This window comes from Macaca fascicularis, chromosome X (genome assembly GCF_037993035.2).
Source record: "Macaca fascicularis isolate 582-1 chromosome X, T2T-MFA8v1.1".
In the NCBI taxonomy this organism is placed as follows: Eukaryota; Metazoa; Chordata; class Mammalia; order Primates; family Cercopithecidae; genus Macaca; species Macaca fascicularis.
This window is the reverse complement of record NC_088395.1, coordinates 142,452,092-142,468,899: the sequence shown is the minus strand read 5'-3', so window position 1 is coordinate 142,468,899 and position 16,808 is coordinate 142,452,092. Positions and strand designations below refer to the sequence as shown.

Here is a 16,808-nt window from a genome sequence, read left to right as displayed (position 1 = left end):
CTTTGGGAGGAAAGGCGGATGGATCATGTGAGTCCAGGAGTTTGAGACCAGCCTGGCCAATATGATGAAACCCCATTTCTACTAAAAATACAAAAATTAGCCAGACATGGTGGTGGATGCCAGATACTCAGGAGGCTGAGACATGAGAATCCCTTGAACCTGGGAGACGGAGGTTCCAGTGAGCCGAGATCACTCCACTGCACTCCAGCCTGGGCGACAGAACGAGACTCTGTATTGAAAAAAACAAAGAAACAAAAAAAAAAAAAAAAAAAAAAAAAAAGGAACCAAATGGAAATTATAGAATGAAAGAATACAAAGGCAAATTTTTAAGACCAGTTGGATGGACTTAATAGTAGAGTAGAGATGACAGAAGATAGAACAGGTAAACATAATGATAACATAATAGAATTCACCTGATCTAAACAATAGAGAAAATGCATTGAATAGAAAAATGAAGATAGCCTCAAGGACCTGTGGAACACTAACAAAATATCCAACATTCATATTACCATAACCTTAAAAGAGAGGAGAAAGACAATGGGGCTGAACGTATATTTTAAAAAAAAAAAAAAAAAAAAAAAGGCTAAAAGCTTCCCAAATTTGACAAAAGACACAAACCTAGAGATTCCAAAAGCTAAACAAATTCCAAGAAGGATAAAAGCCAAAGAAATCTGTGGCAAGGCACATCATAATTGAACTTTTGAAAACTAAAAGACAAAAGATTTTGAAAGTAGACAGAAAGAAACAAACATTACTTATAGAAGAGCAACAACTTAAATGATAGATTTCTCATTCAGAACTAAGGAGACCAGAAGAAGCTGTCATAAAATTTTTCAAAAGCTGATAGAAAAGAATTGTTAACCATGAATTCTATATCCGGCAAAGCTATCTTACAGAAATAAAATGGAAATGAAAACATTCTCTGATGAAGGAAAATTAAGATACCTTGTCACTAGCAGACCTATCTTTAAAAGATTAGCTAAAGGAATTACTTTAAACAGAAAGAATTTTTTTTAAGAATCTTGGAGAATCAGAAAGAAAAAATGAGCAAAGGAAAGACCAAAAATATGGGTATATAAAATAGATGATCCTTTTCCTCATGAGCTTTATAAATCATATTTGATGATTGAGACAAAAATTGTAACATCATCTGATATTTAAAACAACAAAATTTAAAAGTGGCTGGATATGGCAGCTCTTGCCTGTAATCTCAGAACTTTGGGAGGTCAAAACAGGAGGATTGCTTGAAGCCAGGAGTTCAAGACCAACCTGGGCAACAAAGTGAGACCCTAACTCTACCAAAAATTAAAAAACAAAATAGCTGGATGTGGTGGTGCACACCTATAGTCCCAGCTACTTGGGAAACTGAGACAGGAGGATTGCTTGAGCCCAGGAGTTTGAGGTTGCAGTGAGCTGTGATCATGCCACTGCACTCCATTTCTCTCCAGTCTGGATGACAGAGTGAGATCCCTTCTCAAAAAAAATCTGAACAGTGAGGAAGGTCAAAGGACCAAAATGGAAGTGAGGTTTCCATACTTCACTCAAACTGGTAAAATGTTGACAACAGTAGGCTACGGTAGGTCACATTTTCATATTGTAATACCAAGACCAACCACTAGGAAAACCATACAAAGAAAAACTCAAAACCCCATAAATAAATCAAGTATGCTCAAGTAACCCATAGGTTGCTGTTTACAAAAGAATATACTTCGAATATCATCATATAGGTAGGTTGAAAGTAGAAGAATGGAAAAATTATACCATGCAAGCAGTAAGTTTAAGGAAAGTAAAAATGGCTATAATAATATTCACTAGAGTACAGAGCAAGGAAAATTACTGGACTCAAGAAAAGACACTACATAATACTAAATGCATTGCTCCACCAGGAAGACATGGTGATCCTAAATGCATACATATCAAACAACAGAGTCTCAAAATACATGATGCACAACTGATGGAGCTGAAAGGAAAAATAGTAAATCCATAATTATAGTTAGGAATTTTAATACTCCTGTCTCAACAAGTGATAAAGCTACTAAACAGAAAATCAGCAAGTATATAGAAGTTCTGAACAACACAATCAACAGACTTTAGTTGACATAGAGCACTCCAGTCAACAGTGGCAGAATATATATATTTTTGAAGCACTCATGAAATATTCACCAACATAGACCATATACAGGGCCATAAAACAAACTTCATTTAAAAGAAGTGAATTTATAAGACTGCCCTCTCTGATTATTATGAAATCAAACTAGAAACCAATTACAGAAAGACCATAGAAAAGTTCTAAACAACACACTTCTGCATAACCCATGAATCAAAGAAGACATTTTAAGAAAAAATAAATGTAATACATTGAATTAAATAAAATTATTTTAATCAAATTAAATTTAATTTAAAAAATTTGGGAGATGCAACTAAAACAGTGCTGAGAAGGAAGATTATAGCACTAAATGCATACCTTTAAAAGGAGGAAAGATCTCAAAACAATAATCTCAGCTCCCACCTCAAGAGTCTAAAAAAAAATCCCAAGATAAATCCAAAGCAGGCAGAAGAAAAAATAATCAAGACCATAAAAGAACTCAATGAAATTAAAAATAAGAAAACAATAGAGAAAAATCAATGGAACAAAGATGATTTTTTAAAGTCAATAAAATTGATAAACCTATAGCAAGACTGATAAAAGTAAAAAAAGAAAAACACAAGTCAGTCACCAATATCATAAATGAAACAGAGAATATCACTACTTATTCTGCAGCAATTAAAAAGATAATAAGAGAGTATTATGAATAACTTTATGTTCACAAATTCAACAAGTTAGAAGAAATAGACAACTCCTCAAAACCCATAAATTACCAAAGCGCCATCAAGAGGAAATAGACAATATGAATAGCCCTATAGCTATTAACGAAATTGAACTAGTAATTTAAAAGCCTTCACAAAAGAATCTCCAGGCCCAGATGATTTCAATGGAGTTTACTGCCAAGGAAGAATTAACACCAATTTTATAGAATCTCTTCCAGAAAAGAGGAACAAACGCTTTCCAACACATTTTATGAGGCCAGTGTCATCCTGATACTGAAATCAGACAGAGACAGTAAAAAAAAGAAACTACAGACCAATATCTCTCCTGAAATTAAATACAAAAATCCTCAACAATATATGAGCAAACTAAATGAAACAATGTATAAAAATAATTATATACCACGACCAAGTGGGATCTATTCCAAATATGCAAAGCTGGCTAAACCTTTGAAAATCTATCAACATAACCCACAATATCAACAAGATAAAGAAGAAAAATCATATCAACTGATCCAAAAAAAGGCATTTGACAAAAACTCATATCCCTTCACAATACAATCTCTGGGCAAGTTAAGAATAGAGGGGATTTTTAGCAACATGGTAAAGGGCATCATCAAGAAACCTACAGCTAACATCGACTGTAATGGTGAAAGATTGAATGTTTTCCAGCTAAGATCAGGAACGAGGCGAGGATGTCCACTCTCACCAGTATGATTCAACGTGGTACTGGAAGTTAGAGGCACTCCAACAAGGCAAAAAAAAAAAAAAAAAAAAAATTTTTTTTGAAGACATTGCAGATTATGCAGTAGTCCAGATACAAAATCTCAAGGAATCTTCAAGAAAAAAAATTTATCAGAACTCATAAATGAGTTCAGAATACAAAATCAACACACAAAAAGCAATCACATTTCTATGTCCTAAAAATGAACACGCAGAAACTGAAATCAAAAGCACAATGCTATTTCACAATTGCTCCAGTGAAAATGAAATACTTAGGTATACACTTAAAGCATGTGTATGCTGAAAATCACAAAATGCTAATGAAAGAAATCAAGGAAAACCTTAAAAAATGGAGAGGCACGCTGTGTTCACGGACTGGAAGATTCGATATAGTAAAGACGTCAGTTCTCTTCAAATTGATATACAGATATAATCCAATTCCTGTCAATATTCCATCAAGGTTATATGCAAACAGACAAGCTTAGTCTAAAATTTTTATGGAAATGCACAATCCCTAAAATAACTAAACCAAATTTTGAAAAGAAGAATAAGGTTAGAGGAATCACTCTACCCAATATTAAGGCTTGATGTAAAGTTACAGCAATCAAGATAGTGTGGTATTGGCAGAGGGATAGATATATAGATGATTGGAACAGATAGAAAACTCAGAAACAGACACATATAAATATGCTCAACTGATTTTTGACAAAGGTACAAAATCAACTCAATAAAGCAAGGATAACCTTTTCAACAAATAATACTGAAGCAATCGGACATCAATAGACCAAAAAAAAAAAAAAAAAAAAAAAACAGAAAGAAAGAAAATGAACCTCAACCTACACCTCACACATCTTATGCAAAAATTGACTCAGAATGGACCACAGACTTAAATGTAAAGTACAAAGCTATGGAACATTTAGAAAAAATATAGGAGAAAATATTTGGGATCTAGGGCTAAGCAAGGAGTTCTTAAACTCGAACACCAAAAGCATGACTCATTAAAAAAATTAATTAATAAACTAGACTTTAACAAAATTAAAAGCTTTTGTTCTGTGAAAGCCCATATAAATGAATTTTTAGACTGAGTATGGTGACTTATGCTGCAATTCCAGCACTTTGGGAGGCCGAGGTAGGTGGATCATTTGAGGTCAGGAGTTCAAAACCAGCCTGGCCAGCATGGTGAAACCTCATCTCTACTCAAAATACAAAAATTATCCAGGCATGGTGGCATGTACCTGTAGTCCCAGCTACTCAGGAGGCTGAGGCACATGAAACACTTGAATCCAGGAGGTGGAGGTTGCAGTGAGCTGAGATCATGCCAGTGCACTACAGCCTGGGCGATGGAGCAAGACTCCGTCTCAAATAAATAAATAAATAAATAAATAAACAAACAAACAAATAAATAAATAAATAATTTTTTAAAATCTACAGACTAGGACATATTTGCAAAAGATATACCAAACAAAAAATAGAATATAATTTTTAACTTTTAAAACTCAACAATAAAATGAACAAACAATACAGTTTTTTAAAAAGGGCAAAAGACATGAACAGACATTTCACTGATGAAGACATGAAGATGACACATAAGCACAGGAAAAAATGTTCAATGTCATGAAGCATCAGGGAAATGCAAATTGAAAGCACAATAAGATATCACTACAAATTTACAAGAATGACTAAAATGAAAAACAGTGGCAACACCAAATGCTGGCAAAGATGCTGAGAAACTGATCCCTTATGCATTGTTGGTGGAATATGAAGTGATAGAGCTACTTTGTAAAACTGTAAAACAGTTTTGTAAAACAGTCTGACAGTTTGTAAACAGTCTGACAGTTTCTTATAAAGCTAAATGTGCAAACAGTTTGGAGGTTCCTCAAAAAACTAAAAATAGAACTACCATATGATCCAGCAATCCCACTTCTGGGTATATACCCAAAAGAGAGGAAATAAGTATTTCAAAGAGATATCTGCATTCGTATATTTATTGCAGCACTGTTCACAATGGCTAAGATTTGGAAGCAACCTAAGTGTCCATCAACAGATGAACAGATAAAAAATATGTGGTACATATACACAACGGAGTACTATTCAGCCACAAAAAATGAGATTCAGTCATTTGCAACGACATGGATGGAACTTGGAGTCATTATGTTGAGTGAAATAAGCCAGGCACAGAAAAACAAACATGGCATGTTCTCATTTGTTTGTGGGCTACAAAAATCAAAACAATTGAACTCATGGATATGGAGACTAGAAGGATGGTTACCAGAGGCTGGGAAGGGTAGAGGGGCCTTGGGGGAGGGGCAGGAGGGGATTAATGTGAACAAAAAAAAGTTAGAAAGAATAAGACCAACTGTTAGACTGCACAACAGGGTGACTATAGTCAATAATAATTTAATTGTACATTTAAAAATAACTAAAAGAGTATAATTGGATTGTTTATAACACAAAGGATAAATACTTGAGGGGATGGGTACTATGATATGATTATTTCACATTCCATGCCTGTGTCAAAACTTCTCATATACCACACAAATATGTACACCTAATATGTACCCACAGAGATTTAATTATTTTTTAAATTAAGAAAAATTCTAAACATGCAACTACCATACAGCCAAGCCATGGCATTTTTCCCAGAGAAATAAAAACTTACGTTCACACACACACCAAAAAAACCTGTACACAGATATCCATAGCAGGGTTATTTTTTATAACAGCAAAAAATTGGAATCAGTCCAAATGTCTTTCAACAGGTGAATAATTGAATAAACTGTAACATATCCATACCATGGAATACTACTCAGCAATGAAAATGAGTAAACTATTGACACACTCAACAACCCGGATGGCTCTTCAGAGAATTATGCTGAGTTAAAAAAAAAAAAGGCAATGCTATAAGTTTACACACTGTGTGATTCCATTTATATAATATTGTTGAAATGACACAATTTTAGAAATGGGGAACAGATTAGTGTTGTCACGGGTTAGGTATGAAGCGGGGTAGGGGAAAAGGGTGGGAAGGAAGTGGGTATGGTTATAAAAGGTCAGCATGAGGGATCCTACTAGTATTAGAACTGTTCAGCATCAGTATGCCAGTAGATACACAAGTTTACCCAGGTGATAAAATTGTATAGAACTTAATACACAGACATAAATGAATATAAGAAAAACTAGAGAAATCTGAATAGGATTGGTGGGTTGTATCAATGTCAATGTTCTGTTTGTTATACTATAGCTTTGCAAAATGTCACCATTAGAGGAAACTAGACAAAGTGTACAAGAATTTCCAACTGCATGTGAATCTACAATTATCTCTCAATAAAAAATTCAGTTAAGAAAAAGCAGATGCCTAGCCCAGGCAACACAGCAAGATCCCATCTCTACCAAAAAAATAAAATAAAATAAAATAAATGAATAAATAAATAAAAATTAGCCAGGTATGGCGGTACATGTCTGTAGTCCTAGCTACTCGGTGGGGCGGGCGGTGGGGGGCTGAAGCAGGGGGATGGTTCGAGCCTAGGAGGTCAAGGCTGCAGTGAGCTCTGATCGCACAGCTGCATTACATCCTGGGCGGCAGAGTGAGACCTTATCTCAAAAAAAAAAAAAAAAAAAAAAAATCAAATGCAACAGCCGGTACTGTGCTTGAGCAATGGCTGAATTTCCATCTATTCACATTGAACAGAAGCCGTGAGGTCAGGCCTCCATCTTTGGAGCGCTCACAAACATGATTTGCCATATTCACTTTGTTCCTGTTTGTGAACAAGTGATCACTTGCACAAATAATTTGCATAAGCCTTGCTGTCTCTGTATTTTAAAGTGGAGATAATCCATGCTAATTCACAGGGGTCTGTGGGCTTAATTGCCATTTGGTCTTTCACTCTACACAAAATTGTATTATTGTAATCATTGGGAGCTGGAGAACAGAGGTATAGAGTAGCTGAATATTTATGAGGCATTTTGTTGCAGATGTACCTGCCAACAGAATGTTAAGTAGAACATTTTCTAAGGTACCAAATTCTGGTTGTGATTTGGGTATATCACCTCATATTAAATCTACGTGTCGTTCTAGCCCACATATCACATCTGGTTTTTCTTTCAATCAGGACCTCTATAAATATGATTCAGCATGTTGATTAGATTTGTGAGAGATAATGGTGACCAGAAAATGCCACAGACAGATCTGCCTGTTGGGTAGAAAAAATATGAAATGAGTATCTTTAAGGTGAAAAGGAAACTTTTTTTTTTTCAAAGTGGTGTCTGCATTCAGTTTCCAGACAAAAGCATGAAAAACGAATGCTGCAATAGAGAGACAGGCTAGAGCCTCTATCTCTGGGTCTATAGGAGAATGTCATCCTGTGAAGGAGAATACAAATAAGAAGGCTTTGAGTGAACTACCAACAGCTCATGCTTACCTTTCGTGATGAGAAACAAGGGTAGCACAGAGATTTGATGTACGAGGACAAGACCAAATTGCCTTTTAGCTAGTAGAGCCCATCCCCATGGAACCTTTCCTATCAGAGCTGATAATTGGATAGAGGAATTAATAGTGAGCCGAACAAAAGCCTTTATAAAGGACATAGACCATATAATCCATCTCTGCATATTTTAAGAATAGTCAATTCATAAACTAATTCAAAGAAGCTGGAGCATTAGAACAATTAACAAACCTCAGCAAATCAATGACCCCACAGATATAGGGATGCTATGCTTTGATACAGTGTAGATTTCCCAGGATTAACTCAATTCAAGTTATTTCATTCTTTTCAATAGAAGGGATTTCTTAAATGTAGAACTAAGAGGAATTTAATCTGCATGTCTTTGGAAGACTCTCTTCACACATTCACAGGTCAAAAAAATTCCTTTGTTTGATCATGTGTCTGAGTTGAGATTAGGAAATTATGCTTGCCATACGTTGAGAGGAACTTTAGCTTGTGATAATTTATTTATGGTTGCTTCAAGATATTTCTGTCACCACCCATTACTTTTAAAAGCCCTGTAGACTTTTGTCATAGCTAGAAACAAGAAACAACTTAAAAGTCCTTCAAGCAGAGCTTGTTGAATAAATTATAGCATACCCCTTTTCTTTCATACTATTCAGCAGCCTCCCCCAAAAAGAATCAGATAGCTCTGTATTTTCTGATATGAAAATGCTTCCAAAAATATTATTAAATTTTAAAAAGATGCAGAAAAGGATGCATATAATGATGAACCCAACTGTGAAAAAGAAAAAAAATATTTACATGTAAATTCAAGTTTTACATTTTTTCTGCAAGGATATATAAGAAATTGTTAACAATCATTGCTTTTGGGGAGAGACACATCGAGTAAAAGACTGAAGTGAAAGGAGACTTTAGATTTATACTTTCATGTATTTTAAAATCTTTTACTGTATATATCTAGTAATTTTACTTTAAGAGATCAATTAATTTTTAATGAATAGTTACATTAATAAAATAACTAGTAAAAATGATAAATCTATTTAAATTGTAACAGCTTATAGGCTTTTACTGAGAAATTTTACCCTTAGGAACGTGTCCTATAAAATTGCAAACCTAAATGTACCAAGAGGTATATATGAGGAAATTTACCGTAGCATTATTTGTAATTGCAAAAAATTGAAAGCAACTTAAATGGCCATCAATGATGGGTTAAATAAATTATGTTACATGTAAATTATGTTACATGGAATATATGTGGCCCTAAAAACAGCTCTAAATATACTTATGTGTCTGTCCATGACAGTATTAAGTTAAAATAAATCAATTTGCAGAACAACATGTATGTATATATTATTTTTGATTTTAAAACTGTATACACTCATGCACATACATGCACACACTTATTATAAACCCACGGAAAAAAATTTTTTAATAGACACCTCTGTGAAGAGGATAGTGAAGGGTAGGTTTTACTTGATATTTCATATGCTTTTGTATTGTTTAAATATATTTTATTCACAAACACATGTATTACATTTGTAATTTTTAAAAATAAGGAAAAGATGCTTAAAAACTACTTGAAAGCAAAATTTCTAATGACTAGAAATTTCACTGCTATTATTTATCACCATGTTGTTTAATATTCCAAGACATTTCCAACTATAGTGAATACTTGTTTATTAAACCCAGGTAGGGTTCATGTTTTTCAGGCAATGTTCCCCAAAAGCCTTGTTCTCATGAATATATAAATATATATATATAATTTATGTGTAAATAGATTTATTGAGATTTGTAACCTAGCAATGTGCTCATTAAAACTTATTTTTTAAAGGTCATAATCCTTTTATGGGCCATAAATATTAATTTATTAGGCAAAAGCTGAAGCTAGACATGTTGTAATCACTCATATTTATTCATATATTGCCCCCTTTGTCCCAGATGTCATATGGCCAAAATCGAAATAGGTGAAATTCTATGGTATTTTACAGATACTTCAGTGGTGAGGCAGGCAATGACTGCAGCTAGTAGCCTAATTTCCCCAGGTGAATTATCAGACCAGCCATTACCTCCAAAGGAAGCTTCTAAGACATAGTAATATAGCATAACATTTTGGGGGCCACAGGCTCACTTGAGATAGTCCTGTATGGTGGGAAGTGAAAAGAACATGTGCTTTGCAACCAGACCAGTCTGTTCAAACCCCAGTTATACTACTTATTTGATTGGTGACATTAGGCAATTTACTCAACCTCTCTGAGCCCCTATTTCCTCCTCCATAAAATGCCTGGCACACGGTAAGAACTTAGTAAAAGGCACCAATTACCATAATATGTTAGCATGTGATGGAAACTATAGACTGCACCCTCTGAAAAAAAAAACTGCCCTGTATTTTTAGGGTGTTGTAATTTCAGGGGCTTTGTCAACTCCTTCAAGGCCATTCTGGCCCCCAGATTAGAAACTCCTGGTCCAAGGTTTGGAAAGAACACTCAAAGAGATCTGAATAGTAGAGGAACATTTACTACCTTTTTTGTTTGTTTGAGGTGATAATTTCCTTGTTTCTTATGTTAGATTGTGCATTATGCCCACCGTGATTCAATCAGACCCAGAGGATGGTCGTCCATTAAAAAGTGTATGAAAGAGACCGGGTGCAGTGGCTCACGCCTGTAATCCCAACACTCTGGGAGGGCGAGGCAGGCAGACCACTTGAGGTCAGGAGTTCAAGACCAGCCTGGCCAATATGGTGAAACCCTGTCTCTACTAAAAACACAAAAATTAGCCAGGCATGGTTGCACGTGCCTGTAGTCCCAGCTACTCGGGAGGCTTAGGTAGGAGAATCACTTGAACCCGGGAAGCAGAAGTTGCAGTGAGATGAGATGGCACCATTGCACTCCAGCCTGGGTGTTGCAGCAAGACTCTGTCTCAAAATAATAAATAAATAAATAAAAATAAAAATTTTTAAAAAGTGTACAAAAGAGCAAAATAAAAGAGGGTTGTCTAGTACTTTAACACAGCAGTTAGATTTAGCTATCTGCTCACAAAGTGGTAGGAAAACTCATGGCCATTAACTGGCCAGATTTGGTTTTAAAAGACCACTGCTGAGCACATGGATATAAGGCCATACTTCTGGTTCCTTAGATCAAAAATAAAATTACTTTAAACTGCTTTGGGTGAGCTGTTCAGGCTTAATCTACTAGTCTGTAGCTCAGTTTTGTAATCAGAGCCAGCTAGGAATATTCTCTTTTATTTTTACGGCCTCAGAAAAGAGAAAAACCAAATACCTTTGGGTAGTAGCACAAAGGAATAGCTTTCCTGTTCCTTTGCATTGGTCTAATCTCAGAGAAACAGAAATCCCCTGGAATGTGCCTCTGCTGTTAACTCAAACAGCATCCAGACTGTTGGTGAAAACATATGCCCTTAGTCTGAGAGAGCCCTTTTAGGCATGGATCTAGCCCCTATTCCTTTCCTAACAGCTTCCTCCTGGAAAGAAAAAAAACCCATAAGAACAGCCAATAACACTCCTTCAAGAATAAGTGAATATTTCGGGAAATGCAAAAAAATCTTGTCTTGATGCTATTATCCCATGCTGAAGACTGCTGCTGCTGATAGTGGAGAGGACTAGATTTGAGAGCAGAGTGGGATTATGTAGAGAAAAGCAATCTCATCCTTCCTTCCCCAAACTCGAGAGGAGACAAATACAGGTGCAATTCCAAGAAGCCAGTTTCCTTACAAGAACTTCATTCCAAACAGTTCTCCAATATCATAATTGCTCTCAGAAGAAAAAGTAAATTGGTTTATAAATATCATTCCCCACTAAAAGGAGCAGGGATGCCTTAGTAAAATGATGGCTCCTTGGGCTGAGCAGAAAATATACAAGAAGAGCCTGGAACATCTTGTTGTGCCAGAGAGTAAGAAAATGCTCAAAGAATGATGGGGAACGTGTCAAAAGGACACAAGAACCAGATTGAAGAACTCTCACTGACCAGCCCTGGACAAATTTGAACATCAAAATAAATGATAGTAACAGATTGCAACCCATTGAATAAAATAAGAATCTGTGAGTTCATGTTCAAATAAATAAACACATAAATAAGGTTGGGTGTGGTGGCTTACATCTGTTATCCCAGCACTTTGGGAGGCTGAGGCAGGAAAACCACTTGAGCCCACCCAGAAGTTAGAGGTTACAGTGAGCTATGATCATGCCACTTCACTCTAGCCTTGGCAACAGAGTGAGACCCTTTGTCTTAAATAAATAAACACATAACTATGGAAGAAGAAAAAGCTCCTTCTTACAGTAGAATGCCAATTAATAAATGTAAAAAAATGGAATTTTAAAAATCATTATTTTGCAAACATCATAGTGATTAGTGAATCAGGCAAGAATCATGAATAGATGTAAAACCTATTGGGTGAAATTATGTTAAGAAGGGGATATTTTACATAACCTCCAAATATCTCCCCAGAAATTACTCAACAATTAAAAAGGAAAAAATAATAACTTTATGGTAGAGAAATCTGACAGAGATCACTGAAATCATGTGATCAAAGTTATTATGAATAATGAGACAAATTGTCACCATGTGTCTACTGATGTGATGCACTGAGAAGAATATAACATCATTTCTGTGGTATTCTTACCAAAAATTCAAAGCCTGAATCTAATTATAAGGAACTATTAGACAAACATAAATTGAGAGACAAAATAACTGGACTGTATGCTAAAAATTTCTAGGTCATGAAGACAAGGAAAGGCAGAGAATCTATTCCAAAGTAGTCTAAAGAGACATGACAACTAAATGTAATGTGTGATCCTGAGTTGGATCCTGGGGCAAGCAAAAAATAGTTACAAAAGAAATTACTAGGATAATGAGCTAAATATGAATGTGAAATGTGAATTAGATATTAGTATTGTATCAACATCAAATTTTCTCATTTTGATCATTATAGAGTGGTTAAGTAAGAGAATTCCTTATTCTTAGGAAATACACACTGAGATATTTAGGGGTAAAAAAGAATTTTGCCTGCAACTTACTCTCAAATGACTTAGAAATAAGTAAGTGGTGTGTGTGTGTGTGTGTGTGTGTGTGTGTGTGTTCTTCTATCCTATTCTTCCAATCTTTCTATAAGTTTGAAATCTTATCAAAATAAAGATAAAATAAAACAGTATGTGCTCCTCATTAAAAAGTGATGACAAAACTAGCAACCTGGGGCCACTGCAACACTACCCTTGCTAAGGAAAAAAGTTGATAAGTTACTCACAGCAGCGCAGTGTCCTGTCAACAGTTGGGATGATCTTGTTGACAAGCCAAACGTCTTCTTCCCAACTAACTACATTTCCATCTAAACACTTCATAAACTCTTCGTTATCCAGGATGTGGTCCCAGAGTTGAAAGTAGTACAAGCTGCCAGGAAAGCTATGCATCATGCTTTTAACCTCGCTGCTCCCATTCTTGAGAAAGTGCCCTAGGAATAGAGTCCCATGAGGTGTCAGGTTGTGTGGTTGATCCGTTACTTCCAGTATCCTTTTTTTATTCAGGAAAAGTTCTAATCTGCCCTTCACACCATCCCATATCAAGCATATTGTATGCCATTGAAATGAAGCCAGGTGGTGACGGATAGAAAAAGTCTTTCCCAATTTGTATAGTATTAGCTGCTGATGGTCTCCTGCAAGTCCAAGGTCTATGTCTTCTCTGCCCAGGAGGGCGTTATTTGTAATATAGGAGAAGGCCATCCAATACCTTGAGTTGTCATCCATGAATACCAGATCAATGCATGCTGTGAATCGGCTGAGTTCAGGAATGGTATCTATCAGGCTTACATATGTGTCACCTCTTCCAAAAAAATCCAGCTTTTTTCCTTTTAATGAAAGTGTATCTGTCCAAATTTGGGGGAGGGGAAAGAGAAAACAAATGAAATTTCTGTTAAAAATTGTTTTATTGTATTTGGCAATATGGTCAAATCTGGATTATACAATATAATTATGAGTCAATACTGATCCAAATAAACAAAAATAGTAGATGTAAAAAATCATCTCTATTTGACATTAGCATGTGATTTTTGTTTTGGCAGAAGAGTTTCTTCCTAATTATATTTTGCCTGGACTAATATGAAAAGTTAGATTAGTGTTCCCAGAGCACATACCAGCTGGACAGCTTGGAGAGGCAGTAAGAAGTGTATGGCTAGTGAAAGGGTGGGGAAGAGGCCAACGAAAAGGCAGCTTGGAATTCAAATTTGCTACGCATAATCCTCACTCATATAATCAAAAGAGAGCTATTTCCGCCCACCTAACTGCCTTATTGTATTCAGGGTGCAACAGCAATTTGTTTCTCCAATGCCTTTTCCTGAGCCAAATGATCTAATTTATTCTGTCTCTGGGGACTGCTTCTCACTGAAAGGCACTGACAAAGGCCTGAAGAATGACCAGCTGGACGATACTGAAACTCTGGGACTTGTTTGTACTCGGGAATGGAAGACATGGCACTGCCCTGAGTGCATCCTGATGGCCTCCTTCTGTCTCCTCACCAAGGGCACTGCAGTGATTTCAAGATGGCCATAGACTCCAGTTACCATTGGCTCTGGAGTCAGACAGCCTGGGTTGAAATTCATGCCCTAACACTTATCAGCTGTGGAACTTTGAGCAAGTAACGTATCCTCCTGATACCTCAATGTTTGCTTCAGTAAAATGGAGATTTGGGGCCACAGCGTTGTATGCCCATTCAACTTTAAGGGCTGCCATTCACGTTATACTCTATGCCAGATAATAGCCTCTCCCTAATGACTTTACAAGATTATTTGAAGATTAAGTGAGATGATATATGCAAAACCTTGTCAAACATTGCTGAAGGACGTGTCCATTGGGTACAGTCTTTTGGTAAGTAATTTGGCAGTATCTATGAAACTTTACATTGGACATGCCCTTTGTCTCACAAGAAGCTACAGATGAGTGATGATACTATCACCACTACAAACCTTACACCCCCAGTCTACTAGGTAAATATCTGAGGATTATCTAATTATCAACCTAATTCCAGTGCCAGTACAGCCTAAGCCAGAAGATAAAGAGCTTTGTGGCAGAATTGGAATTGTAACCAGTCCCTGAATTAGAGTTGTAACGTTGGGACCACCACTCTAAAACAGTGACAGCCATAACAGAGCACTACAGAGGCTAGCAGGAAGTAAATACTTCCCTGCTTCTGGGAGATGCCGCCAAACGAAAGCTTCCAGATATTCTCTGACCATATAGTATTCTCTCCCTCCATTCCTCTAGTGGACATTCTCCAAAAGCAAACAATAACATACATATGCCTGCCCCCATACACACTCATATACATTTCACCTGCATCACACACTCCCATGTGCAGGAACTCATACTATCCACCTGCCAGGGAGTTATTTCTGAACTATCCAGTGATGAATGAGCAAATGCTTATTTCTGTCCCTGGCTTATGTGATTATATTACTTTATCATCTTTCGTGTGACTAATAAATCAAGAGTTGATCCCACAAGACAATAAGCGATCTGAAACCCAAATCTCAATTGTTGTTGGTTAACTGCCTTTCTGTTCAGCCCTCCGAAATGACGTCAAATACATTTAAGAACTGGTTTTATGGTGAGCATAAATCTCCAGGACTTAGTTGCACCTTAAAAGAAAATGTATCATAATCTCACGTGGTCTACAAGGGCCTCTCCTTTCTGCAGTATACTAATTTAGTTTTTGATTTTTTGTTTTAAGAGGGGGTCTCAGTCTCTTGCCCAGGTTGGAATGCAGTGGCATGAACTTGGTTCACTGCAGCCTTGACCTTCCAGGCTCAAGCAATCCTCCCACCTCAGCCTTCCAATTAGCTGGAACCACAGGTGCATGCTACCACGCCTGGCAAATTTTTAAATTCTTTTTAGAGACGATGTCTCATTATGTTGCCTAGGTTGGTCTGGTCTCGAACTCCTGGGCTCAAGCAATCCTCCCACCTCGGTCTCCCAAAGTGCTGGGATTACAAGTGTGAGACACCATACCCAGCCTGCAGTATACTAATTTAAAACCAGTTGCCAAAAGATGGGAAAAAGCAATTTACAAAAGCAGAAATATAAAGGCCAATACTATAAAAAGATGCCACCTTACTATTTTTAAGCACAAATTAAAACAATAAGGAGACACCATTTTTGCCTACTTGGTTGATAGAATTTTAGAAGACAGAATATCCAGCGTTGGCAAGCCTGTGGGAAAATGAGTCACTCTACACACTGCTAGTGGGATTGCCAATTAAGTATTTTTTTTCTGAAGGGCAATTTGCCATTATCTATGGCAATCTTAATTGTATATAATTGTGTGTATCCTTTGACCCAGCAATTTCATTTCTACCAATTCATTTTAGACAAATATACAGATAGACAAAGATGAGAGTACAATGATATTTATTGCAGCATTGTTTATAATCAAGAACAATTGACAAACCTGCATGTCTATCAATAAGTGACTATTTAGGAAAATTGCTACCTCTATACAATGGAATAGTGAAACAAACAAGATAGGCCTCTATAGTCATGGAGAGTTTTTCAAGGCTTACTATTGTGTGAAATGGGAGTTACATTAAGTGCAGGTGCAGTATTATCCTATTAAAAAGTGAAAGAAAAATATGCAGGTAGTATGTCCACAGAAAAAAGTCTGGAAGAGCACATATTAAACAGTTAAGAATGCTTATTTTTAGGTGTGAAATTTAGGGAAATTTTTTACTTCTTATGTTACTTATTTCAGCATATTTGCGTGTTTTAAAAAATCATGTATTACACTTATAATCAGAAAAATAAAGATGGATGGGTGGATGAATAGATAGATGAATGGATGG

At 36.1% G+C, this 16,808-nt stretch overlaps 1 protein-coding gene across 1 annotated transcript in view; it reads right to left on the bottom strand.

The window, feature by feature from the left end:
- ADGRG4 (adhesion G protein-coupled receptor G4) overlaps positions 1 to 13,817 on the bottom strand; it is a 96,363-nt gene extending 82,546 nt beyond the window's left edge. The window contains exon 1 of the mRNA XM_015444345.4: positions 13,227 to 13,817. Within this exon, the coding sequence (XP_015299831.4) occupies positions 13,227 to 13,722 (496 nt within the window). The 5' untranslated portion in view covers positions 13,723 to 13,817. The remainder of the gene's footprint in view (positions 1 to 13,226) is intronic.
- Positions 13,818 to 16,808: the final 2,991 nt, after the last annotated feature.